Consider the following 24,507-nt stretch of genomic DNA (forward strand, 5'->3'; position numbering starts at 1 on the left):
TCCCCCAAATAACTCAGAACAAAGTTCAAAATTCTGAACACCAAAGGTAAAGGCTTCCCCCCTTCCAGTAGTGGAAAATTCAGGAAGCATTTGGGTAAGCCTGAATTACATTAATTGTGCTGGATGTAGGTAAAGAGACAGGAGAGCTGTGTGAAAACAGTTGTAAAACAGTAATTGCAATATAAAGACAGATAAGATCACCTTTATATGTGATGAAAAGAAGTGCACAACTGACAGCCAAAATGCTTCTTTTCACACTGCATAGTACTGCAGAGTACTGGAAACTCTTGCCACGGAGATTGCCAGTAGTTAGAAAAGAAACACTATCTTCTACTATCAGGAACTAGAAACAAGAGTGTTGGATAGTACTATGACTCCACAATTGCAAAATGAAGCAAAGAAACGTGTACAGTTGAATAAACATTTGACCTGACGGCCAGTTGAGGCAGCTGCAATTCAGCAGAGTACAGCACACTTACAAGACAGCCATAGCATACCTAACATTAGTCAAAGAGGGCAGAACAAACACTTAAACATATCATTTCCCTCCTGTCAAACTACATCCCTGACACACACAAATTACCAACAGAAAACTTTAAATGTGTTAAAGGAGACACACAGCTAATTTACTATATGGATTCTGGTTTTGCCTTTTTCCGAGGCGGGGGCCAAGGCAGTGGGTATTTGTTACAGAAAATCAAAAGATCACAATGACTTGTAGATGCCATAACATAGAATAAAGGCCATTTGTATGACCCTAAGTGCACTTTCTGTGCCTGCTCACAATAGAGCCAGTAAGAAAAAGTCTCACATTGTACGGTCATAAAATCCCAAGTTTTATTACATTACAGTAGCTCTAAGCATGCAGAAGTCCTGCATCCTTTAGCTTTATCTCATTCTTTTTCGTAACATGGCATTTGAACTGCATCCTGCTTTCTTTCTCAAACATGCACAGACACTCCTGCCCCACGTGGCACAATCATTTCAATTAGAGTGCTTTGCAAGAAATTGGAAATATCTATAAAACTCATAAAATATGCTTTATTTGCTTACCTCAGGGTCAAATAATCCCAAACTTGGTGTCTCATTGGACTCTGAACCTTCGTGTTTTAGTGGTAAATTCACAGCAATTCAAAAGAGCAATTAGACTTCCAAGGAGTTAGTTGAAATAGGCACATTTAGAGAGGTGTGAATTGGCCTATTCGCTTCCATCTAATGTTACCATCTTAATAAAAATGCCCTACAGAGATGACTGACAAAGAAATAGGCTGCCTTTTTTCACCCAAACACAACCATACTTAGAACTGTACCATCCTGCTCAGCTTCAATACAGCTGGTGTGAGGCTGCTGATTTCCAATAGCCCAGTCCTCAGGCTCACCCACATGCCAGTCCCACCGGCATAACTAGGAAAGAGGGTTCACACACAGATGCACTCTCAGCTCCTCCAGGTCTTGGGATGTTCACCAAGAACACACAGAGCAGCTCACACTGCAAGTACGTTGGAGTACACTGAAAACCTTACCAAGCCACCAGCTACCCCATGGAGGGAGTATCAGGTAGCCACAAGTGAGCACGCATACACACACAGAGATGCTTTCTCTGAGACAGAGTTCCTGCGACAAAAGCAGAAATAGGAAGAGAGGCTTAAACATAATGAGAGGAATGAGCACCTTGGAGAAGAGAATGTGATCTAACAGGTATTTCCAAAATCCGTATCATTATTTACCCTGACATTCATATTTATAATTACCTTCCAGTATGCTATCCCTACACCTAGCACATCTTATCTCCATTTTTGCCTTGACACAAGCTCTTCTATATCTTCTTCTCATCTATTGCTTGCTTGACCAAGAAACATTCTCAGTACACATTTACGAGTCATTAACTTCCTTCCTGAGAAGGGTTTTAGCAACTAACTTTTTTTTAGGAAACTGGAGTGCAGGAAAATCTTATTAAATATATGGGATACTATGGCAAAACATGTTTCGACTCTTCCTCTGAGGAAATCCCTGCCAAAAATCATTCAGATAACACCAGATGACTGAAGGTCAAGTTACATAGTTACTGCCCACCCCTTTGTCCACCCAGTTCACAACCCGATACTCCAAAAGCCACTTCAGCTGTTTAGTTTGAACAAATTCACTGTTATCTGGTGATCCGAATATCAACTTGAGCCTAGTTTCCCGCAGATCACACAGCATAAGAACAGTTGTGCACATCTGCACATTCCCCACAACTTCCAAATACTCTTCCGCCAAATGTGGTAAAAGTAGTCCAAAGTAACAGTCCCAAAAATCCAGTTAATAGGAATTTCCTGAAAAAATTATACATGTCTACTTGTATTCCAACATAAAAGCTTCATTGCAAAACTTCTTGTTACTTAATGTAGGAGATTCCACATAGAATACAGTAATCCTTGAGAAAAAAAATGTTCTGTCTGCTTCCAATAAAAGCTAGCTGGTCTGAAGGAGCTCTCTAAGTGGCAGCAGATGATCATCACCAAACATTTTAAAGCCGTGTGCAACCATTTGCTTAAGAAACAAGAGCTAAAATACGCAATGCACTGTGTTTCTTATGTGCAGAAAAGGTTTGGCATTTTGGGGCTGAGGCACATTAGTCGGTAGTCACATTTGTAAAAACAGACAAGGATAGGAGTTGGAGTTTTAAATAAAGTAGAACAGACACGCTGCTCTCAAAGTAGCCTAATTCCAGTTCCACAATGAAAACTCAACAACCACATCCTTCCCCAAAGGAGGCTGTTTGCATTTAAATGCTTTAGGACCTTTATCTTCCCTCTGAGGGACCGACTAGCCTGCCTATACCGAGAATTGATACTTCTCCGAAGAGCAGTTCAGATCAGTAAATCACACTCCTGTTGCCTCTCGTCCCTTTAATAAGTCTGCTTTTCCCCACGCTGACTCTGCCTCAAGTTAAGGCAAACCAACACTCCCCACTTCACACTCACGCACAAAATCAGCATAGGACTAGAAATGTGGAGTAACAAACTCCATTCATGCACAACCATGGAACAGCTATTTATTTTCTGAGCTTCAGCTTCTACCCTGCAAACAATATTTTACAGGAATACCGTCAGTGTGAGGGGTTATTAGTCTATCTCAATACTCAAATATCAGATAATAAAAAGCTTTTACGAAACTACACAAATAATATTTTAAAAAGAAAAATATTCACTGAAGGTTTGTTTCCAAGCATGTCACATTAGTAAAGCACAGTGAATTTAAATGCGAGTTAGGTTTATAGTATTCTTTTGGAATAAGGCCTATTTTTAAGAAGAAAGCTCAGTACCAGCAAGTCACCGCTTGATACACGAGTGTTCTTCTATAAAGAGATGCAGTGTATAAAATAACAGCCAACTAGGGAAAGAAAGAGCGCTCAGATTCAACCACTGTATGAATGAAACAAAATGATTTTCTGAAGAAAGGGATGAAGAACGCTTTGGAAAAATAGCTATGTGAAAAAGATACCAGTATTTTACGTTAGTACCATTTACCAAACTTGACAGGCAGTTGTATTCTTTTGGATGTAGCTTCCTTTCAATTTGCATGAAAAGCATTGTTACACTTGTGCATTGATGAAAGCAGATTACATCCCTTACAACTCCTTACTGGCAACTCTGCCTAATGAATAATAATCAGCCACAGTTTAAGGGCATTGGTTTCGCTGTGTGTTTGCTATTCAAAAAAGGAAGAGGATATCATTACAAGAGGTACCGTTCTGGGAAAGAAGTATAAAGGAAGTCTGGACTATTTCATAGTATCCGAGTTTTCCATTCCTCATCTTTTATTGATAGTATATACATACACCAATTTCTAAAATTGGTAAGTACTTTCAAGCTGATACAGATGGCAAAAATGAATAAGGTTTATTTGTATAAAACAAACACTACAAAGACAGAATACTTGCAAGTTCTTACACTGTTTATACTTCACCACTGATTGTTATCCACTTGATTGTTTACTTTCAGTGGAAGGATCTGCTCAGAGGCTTGGTATTGACATTACATGAAAACTTTTACATGGATTCAGTCACTACCAGTGTTGGGGCATGAAGAGATCTTCTTTTCAAGAGATCTGTGTATTCGCTAAGTATTTTAGCCAGTTCAGTTCCCAGAAGGTAGCTATTAGATTTGCTGTGGCTAAAAGTGATGGTACACATGACACTTCTGTTGGCCTCTCTCTTCTCAAAGCAAAACAAACTGTATAGGTTTCCAATGTAGACCACCTACAACAGAGCTAAATGGCCTAAAATAATCCTGGATGGGTAAAGCTTTCAAATGTAGTGTTTTATAAAGATAATTTTGAATTAATAAACACGCCACTGAAAATTCCTAAGGTCTAAAGTTAATTTCATTGCTTATAATCAAAGTGCAGGTAACAATTTTACTACAATTTTAAAAGCAGTTAATTTTGACTTGACTTTAAATTTTACTGCTGGCATCAGTAAAATCAAACTGATTAAAGCAGCAGAGCAAAGTCAAGGCTGACTTTGGATTAAAATTCCACACCCTTCCCCTTCCAAATATGTATATACATATTCAAAGCAACCACAGGACTTAGTAGTACTTACACAAAATCATACACACACTGCAAAACCAAAGATCTACCTTGACTTTGCCAACGTCTGCTGACACAGAATGATGGATGAAGTCAATGACTAACTTCATTAAGAGTGGGCTATGGCAACGGTCAGCAAAACTAACAGGAGACAAACTTAAGCCCAGAGCAAGTTAGTCTTGGCTTAGGAAACAACGCAGTGGATTAACGACAGAAGTTCATAGCCTGCCCTACACAAATACTATCTCCTGCGAAGTTTAACGGAACAATACAGTCCTTGGATAATCTTTCTTTAAATAATCATGACCATGCTACAACAGGGGACGCTTCACTCTATACTGCTACAGAAACGTTCTAAGGCTCAAATAGCTATGGGTTTCCTTTTTAAGGAATGTAGCTTGAAGAGGAAAACGGATAAATTAGGCTTCAATGCACTAATTCAGCTGTAAAATAAAGGGTAAGAAATTACATATACAAGCAGACATTCCACTCTATTAAAAGCCAATCTGCTAACAAAATTCAGCACTTGCTCCTACACCCTTTTTAAAGGGAGGCACTAAATTTTAAAATAGCAAAAAGTGTGACATAGTATGGTGACAAGAACAAGATCAATGTCAGACATAATGCCTACATGTTCAAATTTCTATTTATCTGCTTTTATATAATGAAATATATTGCTCATTTAAGAATATGTTATAGAATCATAGAATCACAAAATGTCCTGAGTTGGAAGGGACCCAAAAGGATCATCAAGTCCAACTCCTGTCCCTGCACAGGTCAACCCCGAAATTCACACCCTATCTCTGAGGGCATTGTCCAAGTGCTTCTTGAATAGTGTCAGGCTTGGCGCCATGACTGCCTCCCTGGGGAGCCTGTTCCAGTGCTCCACTACCCTCTGGGTGAAGAATCTTTTCTTAATATCCAACCTAACCCTCCCCTGGCACATCTTCCTGCCATTCCCTCAGGTCCTATCACTGGTCACCAGAGAGAAGAGATCAGTGCCTTGCCCCTCCTCCTCCCCTTGTGAGGAAGCTGCAGACTGCGATGAGGGCTGCCCTCAGCCTCCTCTTCCCCAGGCCAAACAAAACAAGTGACTTTTGCTGCTCCTCATATGGCTTCTCCTCTAAACCCTTCACCAACTTCATGGCCCTTCTCTGGACACTCTCTAGTAGATTTATAACCTTAATGTACTGTGGTGCCCAAAACCGCACACAGTGCTCAAGGTGAGGCTGCACCAGCGCAGAGCGGGACAATCCCCTCCCTCAACCGGCTGCAATGTAGTGCTTGATGCACCCCAGGACACGGTTGTCCCTCCTGGCTGCCAGGGCACACTGCTGGCTCCTGTTCAACTTGCTGGTGACCAGAATCCCCAGGTTCTCCAGCCTCTCATTCCCCAGCCTGTATGTATATCCAGGGTTGCTGTGCCCCAGGTGCAAAATCCGTCACTTGCCCTTGTTAAACTTCATACGGTTGGTGATTGCCCAGCTCTCTCATATGTCTAGATCCCTCTGCAGGGCCTCTCTGCCCTCGAGAGTGTCAACAGCGCCTCGCAATTTTGTGTTGTCAGCAACTTAATTAGTATTCCTTCAAGTCCTGCATCCAAGTCATTTATGAAGGCATTAAAGAGTAATGGCCCTAAGATGGATCCCTGTGGAACCCCACTAGTGACTGGCCACCAGCCTGATGTAACCCCATTTACTATGACCCTTTCAGCCCGACCCATCAGCCAACTGCTCACTCATTGCACTACGTGTTTATCCAGCTGTGTGCTGGACGTTTTGTCCAGGAGGATGCTGTGAGACAGTATTGAAAGCTGTATTGAAATCCAAAAAGATCACATCGACTGGCTTCCCTTGGTCAACCAGGTAGGTAATCTTGCCATACAAGGAAATCAAATTTGTTAGGCAGGACTTTCCCCTCTTGCATCCATGCTGCCTGGGACCAATGACTATGCTGTCTTTCAGGTGTTCTTCAATAACTCCCAGAATAATCTTCTCCGTAATTTTGCCAAGCACAGAAGTGAGACTGACAAGCCTATAGTTATCGCGGTCATCCATGTTGCCCTTCTTGAAGACTGGGACAACGTTTGCCAGCCCCAGGCAACTGGGACCTCTCCAGATTCCCAAGAGCACTGAAAAAAATCATAGAGAGGTCTTGCTATGACATCAGCCAGCTCTTTAAGTACCTTTGGATGAATCTCAGCAGCCCCCTCGACTTATAGGGATCCAGCTGGAACAGCAAGTCCTGCACAAGCTCAGGGTTTATTAGGAGTTTATCATTCCCGCAGTCACTGTTCTCTAGCCCAGGGTTCTCAGGGTCCCTGAGCCCATCATTGGTGTTGAAGACCGAGGCAAAGAAAGCATTAAACATCTCTGCCTTGCCTTTGTCCCTGCTTGTGAGGTGACTATTCTCATCAAGCAATGGGCCAATGTTATTTCTGGCCTGCCTTTTGCCATTACCGTATTTTAAAAAGCTCTTTTTATTGTCCCTCACAGTACTGGTCAGCTTCAACTCTAATTGAGCTTTGGCCACACATATTCCCTCCCTGCAGTGGCTTACAGCATCCCTATAGTCCTCCCATGTCACCTGACCTTGCTTCCACTGGCCATGTACTTTCTTTTTTCTCTTTATTTCAAGAATATCATGCCTGGTCAGCTAAGCTGGCCTTTTGCCTCACCTGCATGACTTGCTACACTTTGGGATTGCTTGCTCCTGTACTTTCAGGAGGCGGTACTTACAAAGCGACCAGCACTGATGGACCCCAGCACCTTCAAAAGCTTTTTCCCGGGGTACCTTACTAAGCAGTTCCCTGATCAACCTAAAGTCTGCTCTCCTCATATCCGGAGTTGAGGTCTTGCTGGCAGCTTTTCTCCTGCCAATATAAATTTTAAACTTGACTGTTTCATGGTCACTGTGGCCAAGGTGACCCCCCATCTCCACTTTACCCACAAGGCCCCTCTGTTAGGAAGCAACAAGTCAAGGAAAGCACCTTTCCTGGGCAGTTCCCTTAGTACCTGTACCAAGAAGCTGTCATTAGATGGTTTAGGAACCTTCTGGCCCTGTTTGTCCCAGCCATGTGGTATTCCCAGCTGACATCTGGAAAGTTGAAGTCCCCCCTAAGGACAAGGGCGGATGACTTAGAGGTAACCCTTCGTTCATTGGTGCCAACCTCCTGGCTGGGTGACCTATAGTAGACTCCCACAACAACATTTGCTTTATTTCGTCTGTCCCTTAATCCTTACTAAGAAGCTCTCAACTGTGCAATTGCCAACTGCAAGCTCCATGCATTCCAGCTCCTCCACTACACACAATGCCACTCCCCTTCCTCGCCTGCCCTGTCTATCCCTCCTAAAGAGCTTGTTACCATCCATTGTGGCACATCAGTCACAGGACTCTGTCCCACCAGGTTTCACTTACGCCAATGATGTCTTATCTCTGGGACTGGGCCAAGGCATCCAGCTCCTCTTTCTTGTTCCTCATGCTGCACGCATTTGTGTAGAAACACTTCAAACACAGCTCCTTGTGCCCGTAGCCACATGCAGCAGTCTGAAGAGTCTCACTAGCGCACAGCTCCTTCAACTTTGGCACGTCTACCTGTTGCCCATTGCTGACTAGCTTGGTACCACCCCCTTCCCCCTTCCAATCTAGTTTAAAACTCTGTCAGTCAGCCCTGCTAGCTCCTGAGCAAAAACCCTTTTCCCCTTCTGAGAAAACTGAATGCCATTAGATGTCAGCAGACCTGGTGTTGAGCATACTACCCCATGACCGAAAAAGCTGAAATTCCGCTGATGACACCAGCGTCGGAGACACATGTTGAGCAGCTGGACCTGCCTGCCTCATTCAGTATTCTTCCCTGATACTGAGAGGATCAAGGAAAATACTACCTGAGCACCTGATCTTTCAGCCATCCACCCCAAGGCTCTGAAATCCCTTTTGACAGCCTTTGGGCTTCTCCTTGCTACCTCCTCTCTGCCGACATGGAGAACCAATAGCAGGTAACAGTCTGAGGAGCTTACCAAACTAGGGAGTGTCCCAGCGACATCTCTTACCCTGGCCCCAGGGAGGCAGCAGACTTCCCTGTGGGTTGGGTCCGATTGGCATATCGGACCCTCCATTCCCCTCAGAAGGCATGACACCTACCCTTCTTTTTTTCTTGACATCAGTGGTTGTGATGTGGGGGGTGGGCTGCCTAGATGACCGCTCCATCCCAGAAGAACCTTCATACCTTCATCCCCATCATCAGTTGTCTGCCTTTCCAATTCCAGGGCCTCATACCTATTGTGTACTGGGACCACGGAAGGTGAGGCAGGCTGAGAGTGGATTCGCCTGCCGCCCTGAGCAGTAATCTGCTTCCATTCTCCCCCATCTTATGGGTTACCTCCTTCTATCTGGTGGCAAGGGGGTACTGGGTTCTTTGTCTCTTGTGCTGTGGTTGGTTGCTGCAGGTCCCTCAGAGAGGGATAGAGGAGTACTATTCCACCAGTCGATCTTCTCTCACTCCCTGATACTCCTCAGCCTAGACACCTCCTCCTGAAGCTCTGTCACCAGGCTGAGCAGCTCACTGCTGTCATCAGATACTGACCTGAAACTCAGGCGCACCCTGCGACCCGGGACCTGGGCAGCTGCATGTTGCCTCGAAGGCTCTGTCTGGGTGGCTGCATCAGTTCTTGTCACTGGAGGGGCCACGAGGGATGCTCAGGGCACAGCTCTTTGCTAGGTGGATACCATGGCGCCTACTGCACTCAGCTCCTTCTAAGTGGGACGCAGCTTGTGCTTGAAGTGGCAGGGCCCTGCCTGTGCAAACTGCCTGCACGAACTGCTGCGCCACACCCTGGCTTTCTGTCCTGGTCTCTGTGCTCCTGGTCACTCGCGCTCCCTCGGGGCTGTTTAAGCCTCCCGCAGTTGCTCCAGGCCATGCTCCCGCCGCATCAGCCCCACCTGCAGGATCTGCCAGCTCCCACAGGGTCTCTCTGCACACCTGCGGGTTCCCCGGCTTCGGAAGCCCTCCTTTTCCTCGTCAACATGTACTCAGCCGCAGGTCTTCCCATTACCACTACTGTGTCCGTTGTCAACTGTCCTTCCAGTTTAATAGCAGACTTTCAGATACAGGGAGAAAAGCAGACCCAGAACACTGGAACCCCATAAACTGCAAAACAAACTCTGATTACACGTCTAAATAAATTAAAAATACATCAAAGTACACAGTATTTCAGTACAGGCATGAAAGAGTTGCTTAATAAGAATCTGATGCCACGGTCCTTATGTTCATAGCAATAACTTATAAAATATGTTCAACAACTCACAAGTTTAAAGTTAGTTCAGACCTCCCTCCCACCAGAGTAACTGATCTCCCTTGTAAAAAAACTTACTGTTTGATATGATCATTTTACTGATCACACCCAATTGTGTAACACACACATGCCTGAGAAACTGTGCACGCTTATTTCAAATTATGTTCTTTGACCACTTTATTGGCTCCCACATGTGCAGTATGGCCAGCAAGCAGGGTCTCAGATTAAAAATTTAAATGCAGCCTTATTTTGGTCATTAATCATTTCTGAATGCTATTGCATTTTATGCTGAATGCCTTCATGTCCAATGCTCTAAACAGCTATCTAGAGTTCAGATCCACCTCCTCTGTAAAGCCACAAACTAGGGAGAGTTCCAGAAAACTGGTGAAAGAGATTCAAACATAGACTTACTCACTTGATTCCCACATACATCTTCCTGACCTCCATGCTTTTAATTAACATTTTAAGACAGACATACAGCTGAATATTTCATGATACTCATTCCAAAAAGTCACTATCGAGTACTACTAGAGCTTTCTCTTAGCTAGGAGTGCAAAGGGGGATCTCTCGACTTCCCAACCACGACCTTAACTTTTCCCTCCAGGCAGATTTGACTTGCAAGGGAGTCATCCCCAGGAGATGTCATTGCAAAGGACAGTTGACAGCACTGCTGCTTCTCCTAACCTGCACATTTAGAACACAGGGTCTCCAGCAAAATTCCTCATGGACCCCAAAGGCACTACATACAAGCAGTGGGGAAAGTGGACTGTGTTCCTCAAGAAGGCAAGAGGATAAAGGTATAGTCTTTCTCCCAAGCCTTATTCACCTAGAGTGTAAAGGCAAAAGGGCTGTACAGGCAGTACTGCCCCAGATTTTCACAACGGATGAAGAAAAACAGAAAGCTGGTATTGTGAACTGAACAAAAGCATTATCACTTAGCTTTGGTATACTGGATTGCCATTTACATTAGAACTGTGATACCACTGAAGCTTTGTTACAGTGCACACAGATGACAGACAACAGGTAACTTGAAACCAGGGACTGGAGCAAGACAAGCTAGACAAGACCCAGGCAGCAGCCACTGGAAACAGCATTAGCTGGATCAGCAGCAACAGGGAGGTCAGTAGTAACTGGACTCTAGAAACACACAGCTCCCAGGCACATCCAGCAGTAAAGCTGCTACAGAGCACACAATTGCCAAATGCCAGCATCAGCCAAAAAGGAGAACACACATCAGAGTCACAAAAAAGGATGTTTCAGAACATTGACAAAAGCCATACGCCGAGTTACAAAATGCTCAAAAATCGGTGTTCGTTGTAAAAACAGAAGAATCTAATGTTTCCCTGAGAATACATGGCAGGCCTGAGAGTGAGGCCTCATGTGATTCCTGAGCTCCTCCTGCACTCAAACCCCTTTTCTTGCTTGCTGATAAATCTTAAGAGTAACCTCTTAGACTGACTAGATGCTCAGCCGCCATAACACTCCTTAAAATAAAAGGGCTGTTTCCTTTCCTCCCTTCCACTTGTACAGCCCCTTAAACAACAGCTGTTCTCACAGCTTGGCTTCCTCTTCCACACTGAGGAACAGTTCTACCACCCTTAGCCGCTAAGGTGCCTTCCCAAGACACCCCAGTCTTTCCCTCCCTTGCCATCCCAGCTCTCCAGTCTTCATGAATATCTCTAACCACAGGCACTAGCTGAATGTTAGCCATGAAACTGGTTGCTGTTTCAGCACCTTTGGATAGTAAACATGAACAATGGGAGGTGCTCTGATGAGGGAAGCCATTTCTACAAAGTACACAACTACCCAAATCCATCCCAAACAGTACTTCCAGCTGCATGTCGCTGTAATCAAGAGACACGTGACTGACGATTTTATCATTCATTTTTCTGACAGGCACCAATAGGCATCTCCTTCAGAATATTTAAAATGATGTTTACATCTTGGAAAGGAGAAGTGTTCTGTCTTCATACTTTTAAAAAATTATCGACTCTTGAAGAAAAGAAAAATATACATACTCTCCCAAGTCCAGCTACAAATATTTCCATACGGTTTAGACATGCATTTTGAGTTAAACCTCTATGCACTCTCTGAGCACTTCTTTAGAACAGAGCAAATGGAAAAATGTAATTGCTTAGTAGTATGAAGAGCAGACTGAAGTAAATACAAGAATATTATGAATAAAACAGCACGTTAATTAGGTCTCTAGAATCATTATTTCTTTGGAAAGGACTCTGTTTAGCTCTATGTGCAGGAAAAAAGGAGGGGAGGGTTAAAGACTCCACTTAAAACTTGTGATAAGAGGAACATATATACATTTGTTTACTGCATGTGACCTACTCATTATCCATCTCAGTCCCAACTACTACGATACCCCTAACTGAAACTTTTACTTTCTTTTACTTGAGATACTCAAAATACAACTTCATAGGGTGTTTTCCTTCTATCAGGGTATACTAATTCACTGTGTTCTAATACATACACTTTGCAAAGCACAGGAGAAAAAGGCACTAACCAAAGTTTTATGAAAATCCAGAAGCCAGCACACGTAAGTGTAAGCACATGCCTTCCCTACACAAGATGCATCAACAGGACTTCCATTTTCTGTTCTGAAGTGCTCACCTTCAGTTACTAAAGAGTTCTTTCTAAAGGAGCAGTTCCTTAAGTGAGTAAGATCACTAGATTTTTAAGAGACATCATCGACTAGAATAAACTTATTACTAGTAACACTGGATAAATTAGAGGAAAAACAATCTTTTTTTTTTCCATGAAAGTGCTGTTCTCACAATCTGTACTTTCAGAGGGACCTATCTACGTCTCCCAGGAGGTTCATATAAAACTGGAGTAATAAAACCAAGTTACAGCAGTCTTTGGCAGAGTAATTTTTTTCCTAACTTTTAAACACAAGCAACTTCATTTTACACTTCCATCAAGTGCCAAAGTGTGCTCACACTGCTTCTTTGAGGATCACTCTAGTGTTTTCTGGCTGCAACTGACCTAAAGAGTCTTCTCTGGTTACTCAGAGTTGATCCTAGGGGCTTCCACTTAGCAGAGAAAGCACCTCAGAGGTTAAGTGTAGTCATGAATTACAGACACACATCAGATGGGCATGCAGTTCACATCCTAATATATAGTTCAAGTGTACTTTCCACTTACAGAGAAATACAACTAGTTCACTTCCGTTGCTTTGCTGAAAGTTTGTAGTTCACTATCTGAGTGAGCAAGTTCAGCTTTCTTGCACATCAAAAAATTCCGCAACCCATTAAAGGTATCTGGGAAAGTACTGATAAGTCACAAGATGCTTAGATGAAGAGAGAGACCGTCCTACGATAACTCAAGCTACTAAACCAAATGTTCCTGTGTGAGTTCCTACCCCCCACCCCCCAAAAAAAAAGAGATATGGTCTACTTGTAAGCTTTATTAAATCGGGGAGAAGTAAGAAGCTTACTCTTGCTTGCCAACTAACTTTTGATCTAGTAACAAATAAGTCAGTGGGAAAAAATACTCTAAACTTGTTTTTCTCCTGAATAGTTCTAGAAAGTTGTTCCTCGCAAAACAGATGAGAAAGTTTTACAGGCGTTCCCTCATAACCTAAAATTCAGAGTGTCAAATAGAACAGCACGAATAAAAATCTAGTAGATAGCTACTAAATATTCTTGCCTTGCTAAAAAGACATCATTAACACATTAACAATGTATCAAAAGTTATATCCAAATTTAAAGCACCTGTTCAGAGAAGCAAGTCAAAGCCACAACTTAGAATCATGCTTTTGACAGACCAGTGCAAATACTTTCAATTGTGATAAATTTAGTGGTTTAAACTTCGATACTTACAAGAAGCAATACTATATATTTCCGTGCAACTGTAAACCTTCATGTAATAAAGCATTAGTAAAGTAACAACTGCAGCAAAAAAATCAAGTGTAGAAAGCAAAATAAAACAAAAGGTACTCAGAACTACACAGTTCTTCAGAGTATGGTATCATATAGCCTGCTATAAACCACTTGGAGCATTTACTTCTAGTGAGAGGATAAACACAGGAGCTCGGATCTACAACCAACTTCCATAGTACCAAATGCATCAGTACCCAGTGTTTTCTTACAACCATGTAAGCTAAGTAGGCTGAATCTTGCCGACCCACTGACACCTCAGTAATAATCAGTACTGCAAAATGTTACAGCTAGTCATTCTGAAAAGCATACAAGCCAAAAAAAATCCCAGGTTGTCGGCAAATCACACTCTTTCAATTAATGCCTAGCTAGGTATTTCAGCTGTTCCAGTATTTAACTTCATCATCAACTATCTGGGACCATATAAATGGAACACTAAAACTGGAAAACAAAGAGATATCTAGGAAAGCAAAACCACACTATTTATACAGTACAAACAGTACTCATGAATTTAAAAAAAATAATTAAGGAACTTGGTGATTTATACATAAAAAGTATGAAAATAACGTCTACAGCTTTGGAAACTGAGGCATACGGTAAAAGATAAATGATGCGTGGAAGGACATACTTAACATACCAAAGATACTAAGTTTAAAAATCTGAGATCTGTTAATGAACCAAAGACTGATCATAACTGCATGTTTTAGCCAGGACAAATACAAAACAATATATTTAGGGCTTAGTTGAAAATAATACCCATACAGTTTACATCTATTTGGTACTAAAATAGGAGTGACTAAAGTAGTCAAACAGATCCACCTGTAGGGCCCTTGCAACACTAACGCAGCAGAGCTCTTCCTCTTGTAGCAATGACAGAAGCAGCCAAAAAAGCCGTGCTAATTATATGCTTTGCTCTGGTGACAGGAATGGTGTCAGGTGGCTTCTGTTCTGATTCCGGTTACAAGTACCTCTCTGCTCTTCCTCTGGCTGAGGATGTCCTCATTCAGTGCATAACAATCGCACCAACTACCTTACATTAAATTTTCACACTCTTTTTGCTACAAGGTTGTCTAGGGTGTGGGTTTTTCCTTCTCCCCTTGAATGAGCACTGCTTTAAATATTGTCTACATGATCTCATAGATACTTTGACTACGGACCTAACTGTGGCTCCGAACAGCCAGTTGAATATGTACGTACTTGCACAACTTGACATATGATCAACTTATTAGGCAATATAAGTTTCTATGGCATTAAAATTAGGACATTCTCACTTCAAGGACTACAAAACCATTCTAACAAATTAAACATAGCAGTTTTGCCAATAATATAATTTACAGCTTCGCAAAATATATCTGTTCGGTATATCACAAAAGTATCACTAAAGAGTGACATTCAAGAGTTTAAGGTACAATAATTTATTAAGCCAAGCCACTCCTTTAGGACAGTCTGTTCTGGCTTTATAGTTCAACTTCTTTAGAAAATTAAATAAACTGGCTGGCAGACTATTTGCTTACATGATTCAGGCTATTCTTTCAAATAAGGTGAACGAACCCGAGGAATTATTTATTCTTCCTCATACCATCATTAGCAAGCTGACATATAAGTAAAATTTGGGTCCTGACCAATGAGCTTCTATGACATTTTTATCTGTCTTGTCTTAAAGCCAAATGAACAATGAATTATAGATATAGTCTCATTGTAATCTCAAGCAACATTTGTACCACCGAAACCTGGAATGGTTCTAACCTAAAACTAAGTGTTTAAAAGCTTATGTAAGTGTAATATGTATTTCTTTAATGGGCCAGAGAAATGGCAGTGGCATTGCAGCCTCAGTAGTAACATATAACATTGTTTCAACCACAATTTTTGGAAATAATAATTTTCTGACCTCTGCTAATGTTTCTCAGTAATTGGTCCTTCAGGAAGTACTTATTAAAGCCAAACCCATCCTGAAGAAAAGGAGAATTAAGACTGACCTCTATCTGCCTCCACTTCTACCTTTGAACTGTTTTAGTTTTGCTGTCCTACTACTGTAAATATTTTCCTTTGATACTCATTATATCTGGCGAAGCCAGCAACAGGGAAATTTACCTGCTGCACTGACCACTACCAACTCTACAGAACACTAGAAAAGTTCTCAGTAGGCTTCTGTTCAGTGGGACAGAAATTCAAAGGAACGTATTTGGGTTGACAAGTAGAGTTAAGACTATCAAAAAACTGACTTTTCAGGAATCTGAAGAAGCCAAGTACCCACACTTCTGGACTCTGTTCCAAAGGAAGCCATGTCCTAGCTTTTGCACTGTTCCACCTCAGAGATTTTTCATAACTCAGCCTCTGCTCTGGAACACCAATCCCTCCCAAACTGGTCCTAAAAATGCTGCATCACAGTACCAGTAAGATATAATCCATTATCCTGCCAAGGGTTAAACACAAATAAAGCAAAATGGTAATGTTCGGAATTCAGTTCTCTAAGCTTATGTTTTAACAAGAAAATAAATAAAATTAATTTGATTTCCAGTCGATCAATCAACTTTGGTTTGAAAAGCACTGCCTCAAGAAAAGGACCAGTTTCTTAAATGACATTTTTCCCCTAAAGAAACTACTTTGCACCACATATGGTTCTGTTTTGAACTCAGAGAATTGTTAGAGCCTTTCAGATATGCAGAACTGTCTTCAGATTTGTCCCAGTAACACCCATGCCAGGATTATATAGACAGACATACAATCAGTTATTTGTTAGATATAAAACTCTCAAGCCAACTGAAAGGCCAGACGTATTAAAAGCAAACGCCATTGCCCAACACCTCACCAAGCTATAATTCTCGTTAGTCGGTGCTATTCCAATATTTCACTCATCAGTATTCCTCCTTCTCAAATTTTTATAATTATAGTCATCATCAGAAGGACGGTTTGAAAAATTCACTAACTACAGGGAAACAGAGAAACGTTCTCTGGAGAGCTCAATGCCCACATACCAACCTTGGTGAATTTAGTATTTTAATTAGTGGAAAATTCTAGATATTACAGCTGTGCAACTGCATAATGGAAGGCAACCAAAGTGATGCACTGGTGCTTTTGCAAGCGTGCACTTACCTCCAGCACTGCCTACTGTATTCAAAGCCTTAACACGCAGTAACGTAATGATACCTACATGTCTCTGCTCAGGATCAACATCACAGTGCAGAGCTCTGCTGTCAGCAGTGCCTTGATCAAATTTATGCCAATATTAGATTCGTTTAGAAGAGCTAAATGCAGTTGTACAGGAAGGTGAAATGCTTCAATAGGGAACAGTTTCCACCCCCACTTCCGTCTCCCAAAAGAAACAAATAGGAGAAATCAAAATGACAGCTTGAGATAGGGCTATGCTACACAGCGAATGCTTGCTTTCATTTTGGATGCTCTTGCCCGGGGAGGACAAAGTTCTTTTCCCTCGAGCAGTGAAACTGGTCAGAACTTCAGGCATCTGTAACAAAAACTGTTAGGAGAAACTAACCCCTCATGAGGATGAGGCAGCACACTGATCGAAATTGGAAGCAGCTTCTCCTTCCTAGCAGTGGCAATAATGGACGGCAATGTGTTTCTCAGCAAGGCAAAAGAAAGTTATGGACCCTTCATTCTTAGCTGAACTTTGGGAAGCTTGATTAAACATCTATGAAAAATGTTATGTGGCAAGAATTTTATTTGGTTGTTTTTTTCTCTAACTAAAGATTGTGCTTGTGGTTTAAATTTCTGTAGCGGAAATGCTGAGAATACTGCTTAAGCTGCAGTATCAAAATCTGAATCTATCCATTGAAGTCAGGCTAATGGTGTATATCACAACTGAAATTTTTACTTTTTACTTCAATTCTGCCACAAGTCTAATAAACAAATATGGAGTTTGTTAAAAACCTTTGCACGAATGTTAAATTTCTCAAGTATGTTAAGTATACAAATATAAGGACTGCTTGATATATCCAGACGAGATTTTTCCCTACCAGTTCCTGCTCTACCATAAGCCAACTCCTTTCTACTTGTGCTTTCACTTTAGCTTTCGACGCATCAGATTTTTAACAGCCTATGTAGATATTAAAACTGTTTCCCTTGACTCTGTGCACATTTAAAAGATCGGTCACTTAGTTCATGCAAGCAGGCCCCCTCAAAAACTAACTTACACCAGTGTTGTTATTCAGTTGCAGGTCCTGGCATAACTGTAGTTCTGCTTGAAGAGGTCTACCTTACTTACACCCACATAGATATGAAAATTACAAACTTTCATGGTACATCTACACTTAAGTGTTTGCACTGATCTTTGCAGCACAGGCAAGGGCTAGACAAAGCCTTCTGCACAGACAAACCTGAAATATTTCATATGCTCAATCTCGTGTTTAAAGCAAAGGCACCTACTTAAGAAACTGCTAAATCAGGGCCCCTGTTGCTGTCCTCCTCAGCGCAAGGCACGCGCCCAACTCTGTGCCAAAGGCTGCTTCCCACATCGGGGCCCACGGACACAACCTACTCTTGAGTTTGTAAAACAAACACAACTCCGTGAGAAAACAGGCAATGACTCTCATTGTCAAAAGAGTCTGGGTTTTGATCTATTGTGTGTTACTGGGCCACTCACGCGCTGTAAGAGCCAACGCAAGTACATTCCCTAACACATTTACACAAGTATTTTTCACTGGGAGTTCTGTTTCAAGATGGGTTTATAACAGTAAACGCTGTTCAGGTACGAACTGAAAACGGGCTGAGCCGAAACGAAGGTCCCTGGAAGGGCTTCAAGGCCTGTGCGATGTGTCACGACCTCGACAGGCGGCAGCGGCCGCCCCACCGACCCCCGGAGGGGCTCATCCTGACCCCGACACCAGGCCGCGGCCGGCCCGGCCCGGCCGGACGTGGAACATCTCCCAGGCATCCCCAGTATCCACAGACAGCGATTATTCGTGACTCAGAGGATCTGGGGTTGGTTTGTTTGCGCGGCCCCGTGCCAACTCCGGAGTTCCCGGCAACGTACGTAGTCTGAGGGAGAGAAAGCCGGGGGCAGCTGGGCCGAATCCCAGCCTCAGTTTTAAGGACTTCCCTGAGGAGATTTCCGCCCGCCCCCACAGATGCGAAGGGGCCCGGGGCGAGCCCTGCAGCAGCCGAGCTCGGAGCGGGGGACGGGGCTGAGGACGGGGCGGTACGGGGACGCCAGCGGGGCCGCCGCGGGGAAGGCGGCGGCGGTCCCGGGAGGCGGCAGGGCCCGGGGCGGGCCGAGGGACCCCGGGCCGTCGCGCCGCCGGAGGCCGGCCGGGAGAAAGGCCGCTTTGTTCCCCCTCCCCCGCGGCGGGCGGCCGCCTCCGGCCCGGGAGCTGGAGACGGACGGTCGTCGTCGCCCCCCCCCCGGTACCTACCGCAGCAGGAGACGACGAGGAGCAGGAGCTGCGCTGACCTCCAAGCCGGGGAGCCTTCTGCGCTCCCCCAAGGGGCCATAACACCAGCCCGCAGGGAGGCGACGAGGAGCCGGACCTGCCGCCGCCGCGCCCCCGATACGGAGCCGCCGCCGCAAGAGGGGCCGGCCACGCCTCACCCCCTCGCCCACCGGAGCCGCCGCCTCGGGGAGCGCTAGCGGCCCGCACACCCGCGCCTCGTCCGCCCGCCCGCCCGCCGAGCCATGAGCCGCCGCCACCTCCGCCGGCCTCGGCCTCCTTCCCCTCGCGCCGCGCCGCTTCCTCCTCCCCGGCTGGGCTCCGCCGCGGCTGCGCACTGGCGGCCCGAGCGCATGGAGGCGCTCCCGGCAGCCGCGGGCCGGGCGGGCGGAGCGGGGCGGGGCGGAGCAGCCCCCAGACTGCGGGGGAGGGCCCGGCCGGCACCGCCCCGCCGCCGAGCTCCTCCTGTCCACCTCGGCGGCCGCCTCGGCCGCCGCCGGCAGGTTTCGGCCCGCCCTTGGCAGCGCTCCGCCCGTCCCGTCTCGTCCCGGCAGCCGCCGCCGCCGGCCCCCGTCACCGAGGCCGCGTCCCCCCGGGCTGGGCCCCGTCGCCCGCCCGCGCCGCGCCGCCCGGTCGCCGACCCGAGGCGGGGAAGGGGCCACAGCGGGGAGGGAGGCTGAGCCTTCCGTCAGTACGGCGGCAGGGCAGCCGGCAGTCCGGGTTGCGCGCAAAATAACCACAGGCGTGTTCGGGTGTCCCGGCTTTCTGCCCCGAGGAAAACTCCGTGTGTGAAATCAAACCCCATCTGTAAGGTGCAGAGACACCCCGGCAACTGGCGGCCGCTGCGTTCCTGAGCGCCAGATGTGCATTTCACCAGCGAGACCGAAAAACTAGAGTTCAAGCAAAAAGAAAAACTGCTGTAGATGCATAGCGCCCAAAATTACGGACCTCACAGAAATTCCTTGTGACACGTTCCGTTCAACTGCAATAGCCCATCTTTCACCCTTCAATGACACTATTTCCCTGCTGCACAGTTATCTATTGCGCTCAGTTGTTCGACCGAGTGTCAAAAGGAAGTAGGATTCACAACACAACTTCTATATTTAGCTTGAATTTTGCAGTGCCTGTGAGAAGTGTTTATTGCCGCTGTTCTACATCAACTGATCTACTTGGTAAAACAAAATATTACCATTCCTGAGAAAAAAACAAAAGTTAAATTACATTGGTAGGGTTTTCTAGCTTGTCCTGGTTTCAGCTGGGATAGAGTTAAATTTCATGGTAGCTTGTATGAGGCTGTGTTTTGGATTTGTGCAAAAAGCAGTGTTGATAATGTGGAGATGCTTTAGTTGTTGCTAAGTAATGCTTACATTAGCCAAGGACTTTTTCAGCTCCCCGTGCTCTGCCAGGTGCCCAAGAAGCTGGGAGGGAACACAGCTGGTACAGCTGACCCCAAATGACCAAAGGCATATCCCATACTGTATATCGTCATGCTCAGCATATAAAATTGGGGAGAAGAAGAAGGAAGGGGGGAATGTTTGGAGTGATGGTGTTTGTCTTCCCAAGTAAATGTTACATGCGATGGAGCCCTGCTTTCCTGGAGATGGCTGAACACCTGCGTGCCCATGGGAAGTGGTGAATGAATTCCTTGTTTTGCTTTGCTTGTGGGCGCAGCTTTTGCTTTACCTATTATGCTGTCTTTAACTCAACTCTCAAGTTTCCTTACTTTTACTCCTCTGATTCTCTCCCCCATCCCACTGCGAGGGAGGGAGGGAGTGGCTGTGTGGGGCTTAGTTGCTGGCTGGGGTTAAACCACAACAAGCTACACCATGAGAACAGATGTGTTGTATCAGACCAGGGTTCTTGCTCCACGAATGATGATTGCTATGGGGATCATCAAGTCCAACCATGAACCTAACACTGCCAAGTCCACCACTAAACCATATCCCTAAGTGCCACATCTCCACATGTTTTAAATACCTCCAGGGATGGTATCTCAACCACTTCCTTGGGCAGCCTGTTCCAATGCCTGGCAACCCTTTCAGTGAAGAAATTTTTCCTAATATCCAATCTAAACCTTCCCTGGTGCAACTTGAGGCTGTTTCCTTTCATTTGTTGTTCTCTGATTTCTCCCACATTTATTTCCCAATCCCCATCTATTTGGGAAAGAAGAGAAGTATGTTGGGGGGATGTCTTTTTGGGAGGGAGGAGAGATTTATTTAAGGGTGAGCATCAGATAAAGATGCAGCGTTAATAATGGTCACCAAAGAAGGAAGGTAAACCAGACAAGCACGAATGCTCTCCAACTCTCTGAGAATTTGTGGCTCAGGAACACCATCTCCTGTACTATAGATGATATCATTGAGTTTAATAATCCTCAGTGGATTAATCTTCAGTAAATTTGTCCAGTCACAGTTTGAACCTAAGGGGGATGTGACAGTCCACCTCTCAGAAGCCATGAGTAAGCATGCAAACTTAACACTTTAAGGGAGAAGAAAACACAGCCTTTATTTATAGCTTTATACAAATAAGTAAAGCATTCACAACTTCTTAGCCAACAACTTTTTTGCTTTTTTTCTACTTGCAAGTCTAACCAACTTCTTCAGTGAAACTCAGGTGTCCTATTTTCCACTCAGTGTATCCCATTCTTCTTTTTGTTTGTTATTAACAGTGGGGCACTGGAAGGATGCTCAGAAAGTCTCGTCTGTAGCCACTGAGAGAGACATTTACAGCTCTTATGAACACACACCACACAGATCCTATGAACACACAGGGACTTCTAACCCTCCTACAGTAATTACAGCTGTCTGTGCTGGCTGCAGGTCCTTACCGGAACCTGTTAAACTCTCTGCCATAGGGATAGATCAACATTATCATTATGTTTACCTAACATTGCTAGGTAAACAAATAAACATGTGATTTGCAGGGGACAACAAATTGGACAGGAGTGTCAATCTGCTCGAGGGTAGGAAGGCCCTACAGAGGGACCTGGACAGGCTGGACTGATGGGCCAAGGTCAACTGTATGAGGTTTAACAAGGCCAAGTGCCAGGTCCTGCACTTCAGTCATAACAACCCCATGCAACACTACAGGCTTGGGGAGGAGTGGCTGGAGAGATGCCAGGTGGAGAAGGACCTGGGGGTGTTGTTTGACAGCCAGCTGAACAGGAGCCAGCAGTGTGCTCAGGTGGCCAAGAAGGCCAGCAGCATCCTGGCTTGTATCAGGAATAGTGTGGCCAGCAGGAGCAGGGACGTGATCGTGCCGCTGTACTCGGCACTGGTGAGGTCTCACCTCAAGTACTGTGTTCAGTTTTGGGCCCCTCACTACAAGAAGGACATCAAGGTGCTGGAACGTGTCCAGAGAAGGGCAACAAAGCTGGTGAAGGGTCTGGAGAGCAAGTCTTATGAGGAGTGGCTGAGGGAACCGGGGTTGTTTAGCCTGGAGAAGAGGAGGCTGAGGGGAGACCTTATCGCTCTCTACAACTACCTGAAAGGAGGTCGTAGTGAGGTGGGTGTTGGTCTCTTCTTCCAAATTACTAGCATTAGGACGAGAGTAAATGGCCTCAAGTTGCACCAGGGGAGGTTTAGATTGGATATTAGGAAAAATTTCTTTACTGAAAGAGCGGTCAGGCATTGGAACAGGCTGCCAAGAGAGATGGTTGGTTCACCATCCCTGGAGGTATTTAAAAAATGTGTAGAGGTGGCACTTCAGGACATGGTTTAGAAAGCATAGTGGTGCTGCACTGGCAGTTGGACTTGCTGATACTAGAGGTGTTTTCCAACCATTATGATTCTATGATCTATAGCCTTCCTCTGTTTCTTCCAAAGTTATCTTTGTCTGTCTAGTTCAGCCCAGTTTCTACCGCCCAGTTTTATGCTGTTGACATGTGATAAGAGTCTCTTTCGATAGATTTTAGTTGCATAACAAGACAACAACAGTAATTCTCTTTTCAGATTTAATGCTATTGCGGATAACCCAAATATATCTGTTGGTAAAAGTGCTTTCAATCACTTGCATGGACAAGTGGCTACCCTTTACCATGTACACAGGTTGATTGCTCATGGCAGCAGAGAGCAAAGCATCAACCCCTGGCATCATGTGCTTAACTTCATCATCGTTCTCAAAGATGCGGAGCAAAGGATTATATGCAAAAATAGTCCTGCCTCAGTACTAAATGAGCTTGGCAAGCAAAGGGTGAGATACTGAAGTAATGAACTAGAGAAAAAAACCTCTGCAGGAGTAGTTTGGCTGCATATGAGATGAGCTGGATCTTGTAAGTCCAGGGAAAACAATGTGTTAGTAGTCCAGCTAAGACACTCAGGATATCAAGCAACATCTTCCTATGTCACACCCTTAGCAAGTTTGCCAAATCTCTGAACTTTAAAGTATTTCAAAAGACTTTCCTAGAAAAGTTATCTGAGTAAAATGTCTTACTCTTTTTTTTGCCGCTTCTTCTGTTGGTCTCTGCTGAGAGCTGTCTGTCTTAATCTCTTTGATGCTTGGGAAGAAGAATATAATTTCTCCTATGCCTTAAAAGTTTATAGTAAATGATAGACATAACTTTATATACATGAAATTCTAATCATGACTGTATTTTTATTTGGGGTTTTCTTTTACTCTTATCTGAAGATGACTAATAAAAGTTTATCCATAGGAGTCTTTTTAAGCTGGCACAGAAGTTGACACTGTCTTTCCTTTGTGTTTGAAGGCAGACGAAGATAAAGCATCCTGAAAGTGCATACATGGTTCACCTTGAACCAAACCAAGATTGTTGTAACAGGCAGTCGTCCTTCTGTCTGAAGCTCAGGGCTGGCACATGAAGCTACTGGAGCAGCTTCAGCAAGAATTATTAGGCAACCACTGATTATCAGCGTATGATTTTTTCCCTGTGTAATTTTACTTTCAACATTGTTTTCTTTTTAATGATTGGTTTGTTTAGTCACTTCAGCTTCACTCCACTGTCTGCCACACACACGTGTTTCCTTCTCACCATCTTATCTTTTTCTCTTCACACCCCTTCCTCATCAGTTCTCCTTTTCTTTTGTTCCGTCAGACTATGCTGTCAGCAAATGCCACCCACAGATTTAAAAGCAGTTTTATGACCCATTGTAAAAGTCCTCCCCAGTTTATTCCTTTCTCTCTATTCCTGCTCTGACTGTCTGTGAAATGGTAGGAGACTATCTTGTATGTCTCTCTAATGTCTCTCTAATGCCAAGTCCTGGTTGGGACCTCTTGGCACCATTTTAATACACAATAAGAACGGAGACTATTTAAGTTGTTGACTAGACCTCAGCTAAATGAAGTAACAGTAATTTTCCTTTACCAATCTCATTCTTTTCTGTCCTATATCCTCCCTTCAGGTGAGGTCAT

The 24,507-nt window shown here is 44.3% G+C and overlaps 1 protein-coding gene across 2 annotated transcripts in view; it reads right to left on the reverse strand.

Annotated features, from left to right (window-relative positions):
- The window catches only part of LRP12 (LDL receptor related protein 12), a 54,954-nt gene extending 35,476 nt beyond the window's left edge, over positions 1–19,478 (reverse strand). For both annotated transcript variants that reach the window (XM_075085591.1, XM_075085590.1), the window contains exon 1: positions 19,126–19,478. In XM_075085591.1, the coding sequence (XP_074941692.1) occupies positions 19,126–19,204 (79 nt within the window). In that variant the 5' untranslated portion in view covers positions 19,205–19,478. The remainder of the gene's footprint in view (positions 1–19,125) is intronic.
- Between the last annotated feature and the right edge of the window lie 5,029 nt (positions 19,479–24,507).

Source organism: Phalacrocorax aristotelis, chromosome 2, assembly GCF_949628215.1.
Source record: "Phalacrocorax aristotelis chromosome 2, bGulAri2.1, whole genome shotgun sequence".
Taxonomy (NCBI): domain Eukaryota; kingdom Metazoa; phylum Chordata; class Aves; order Suliformes; family Phalacrocoracidae; genus Phalacrocorax; species Phalacrocorax aristotelis.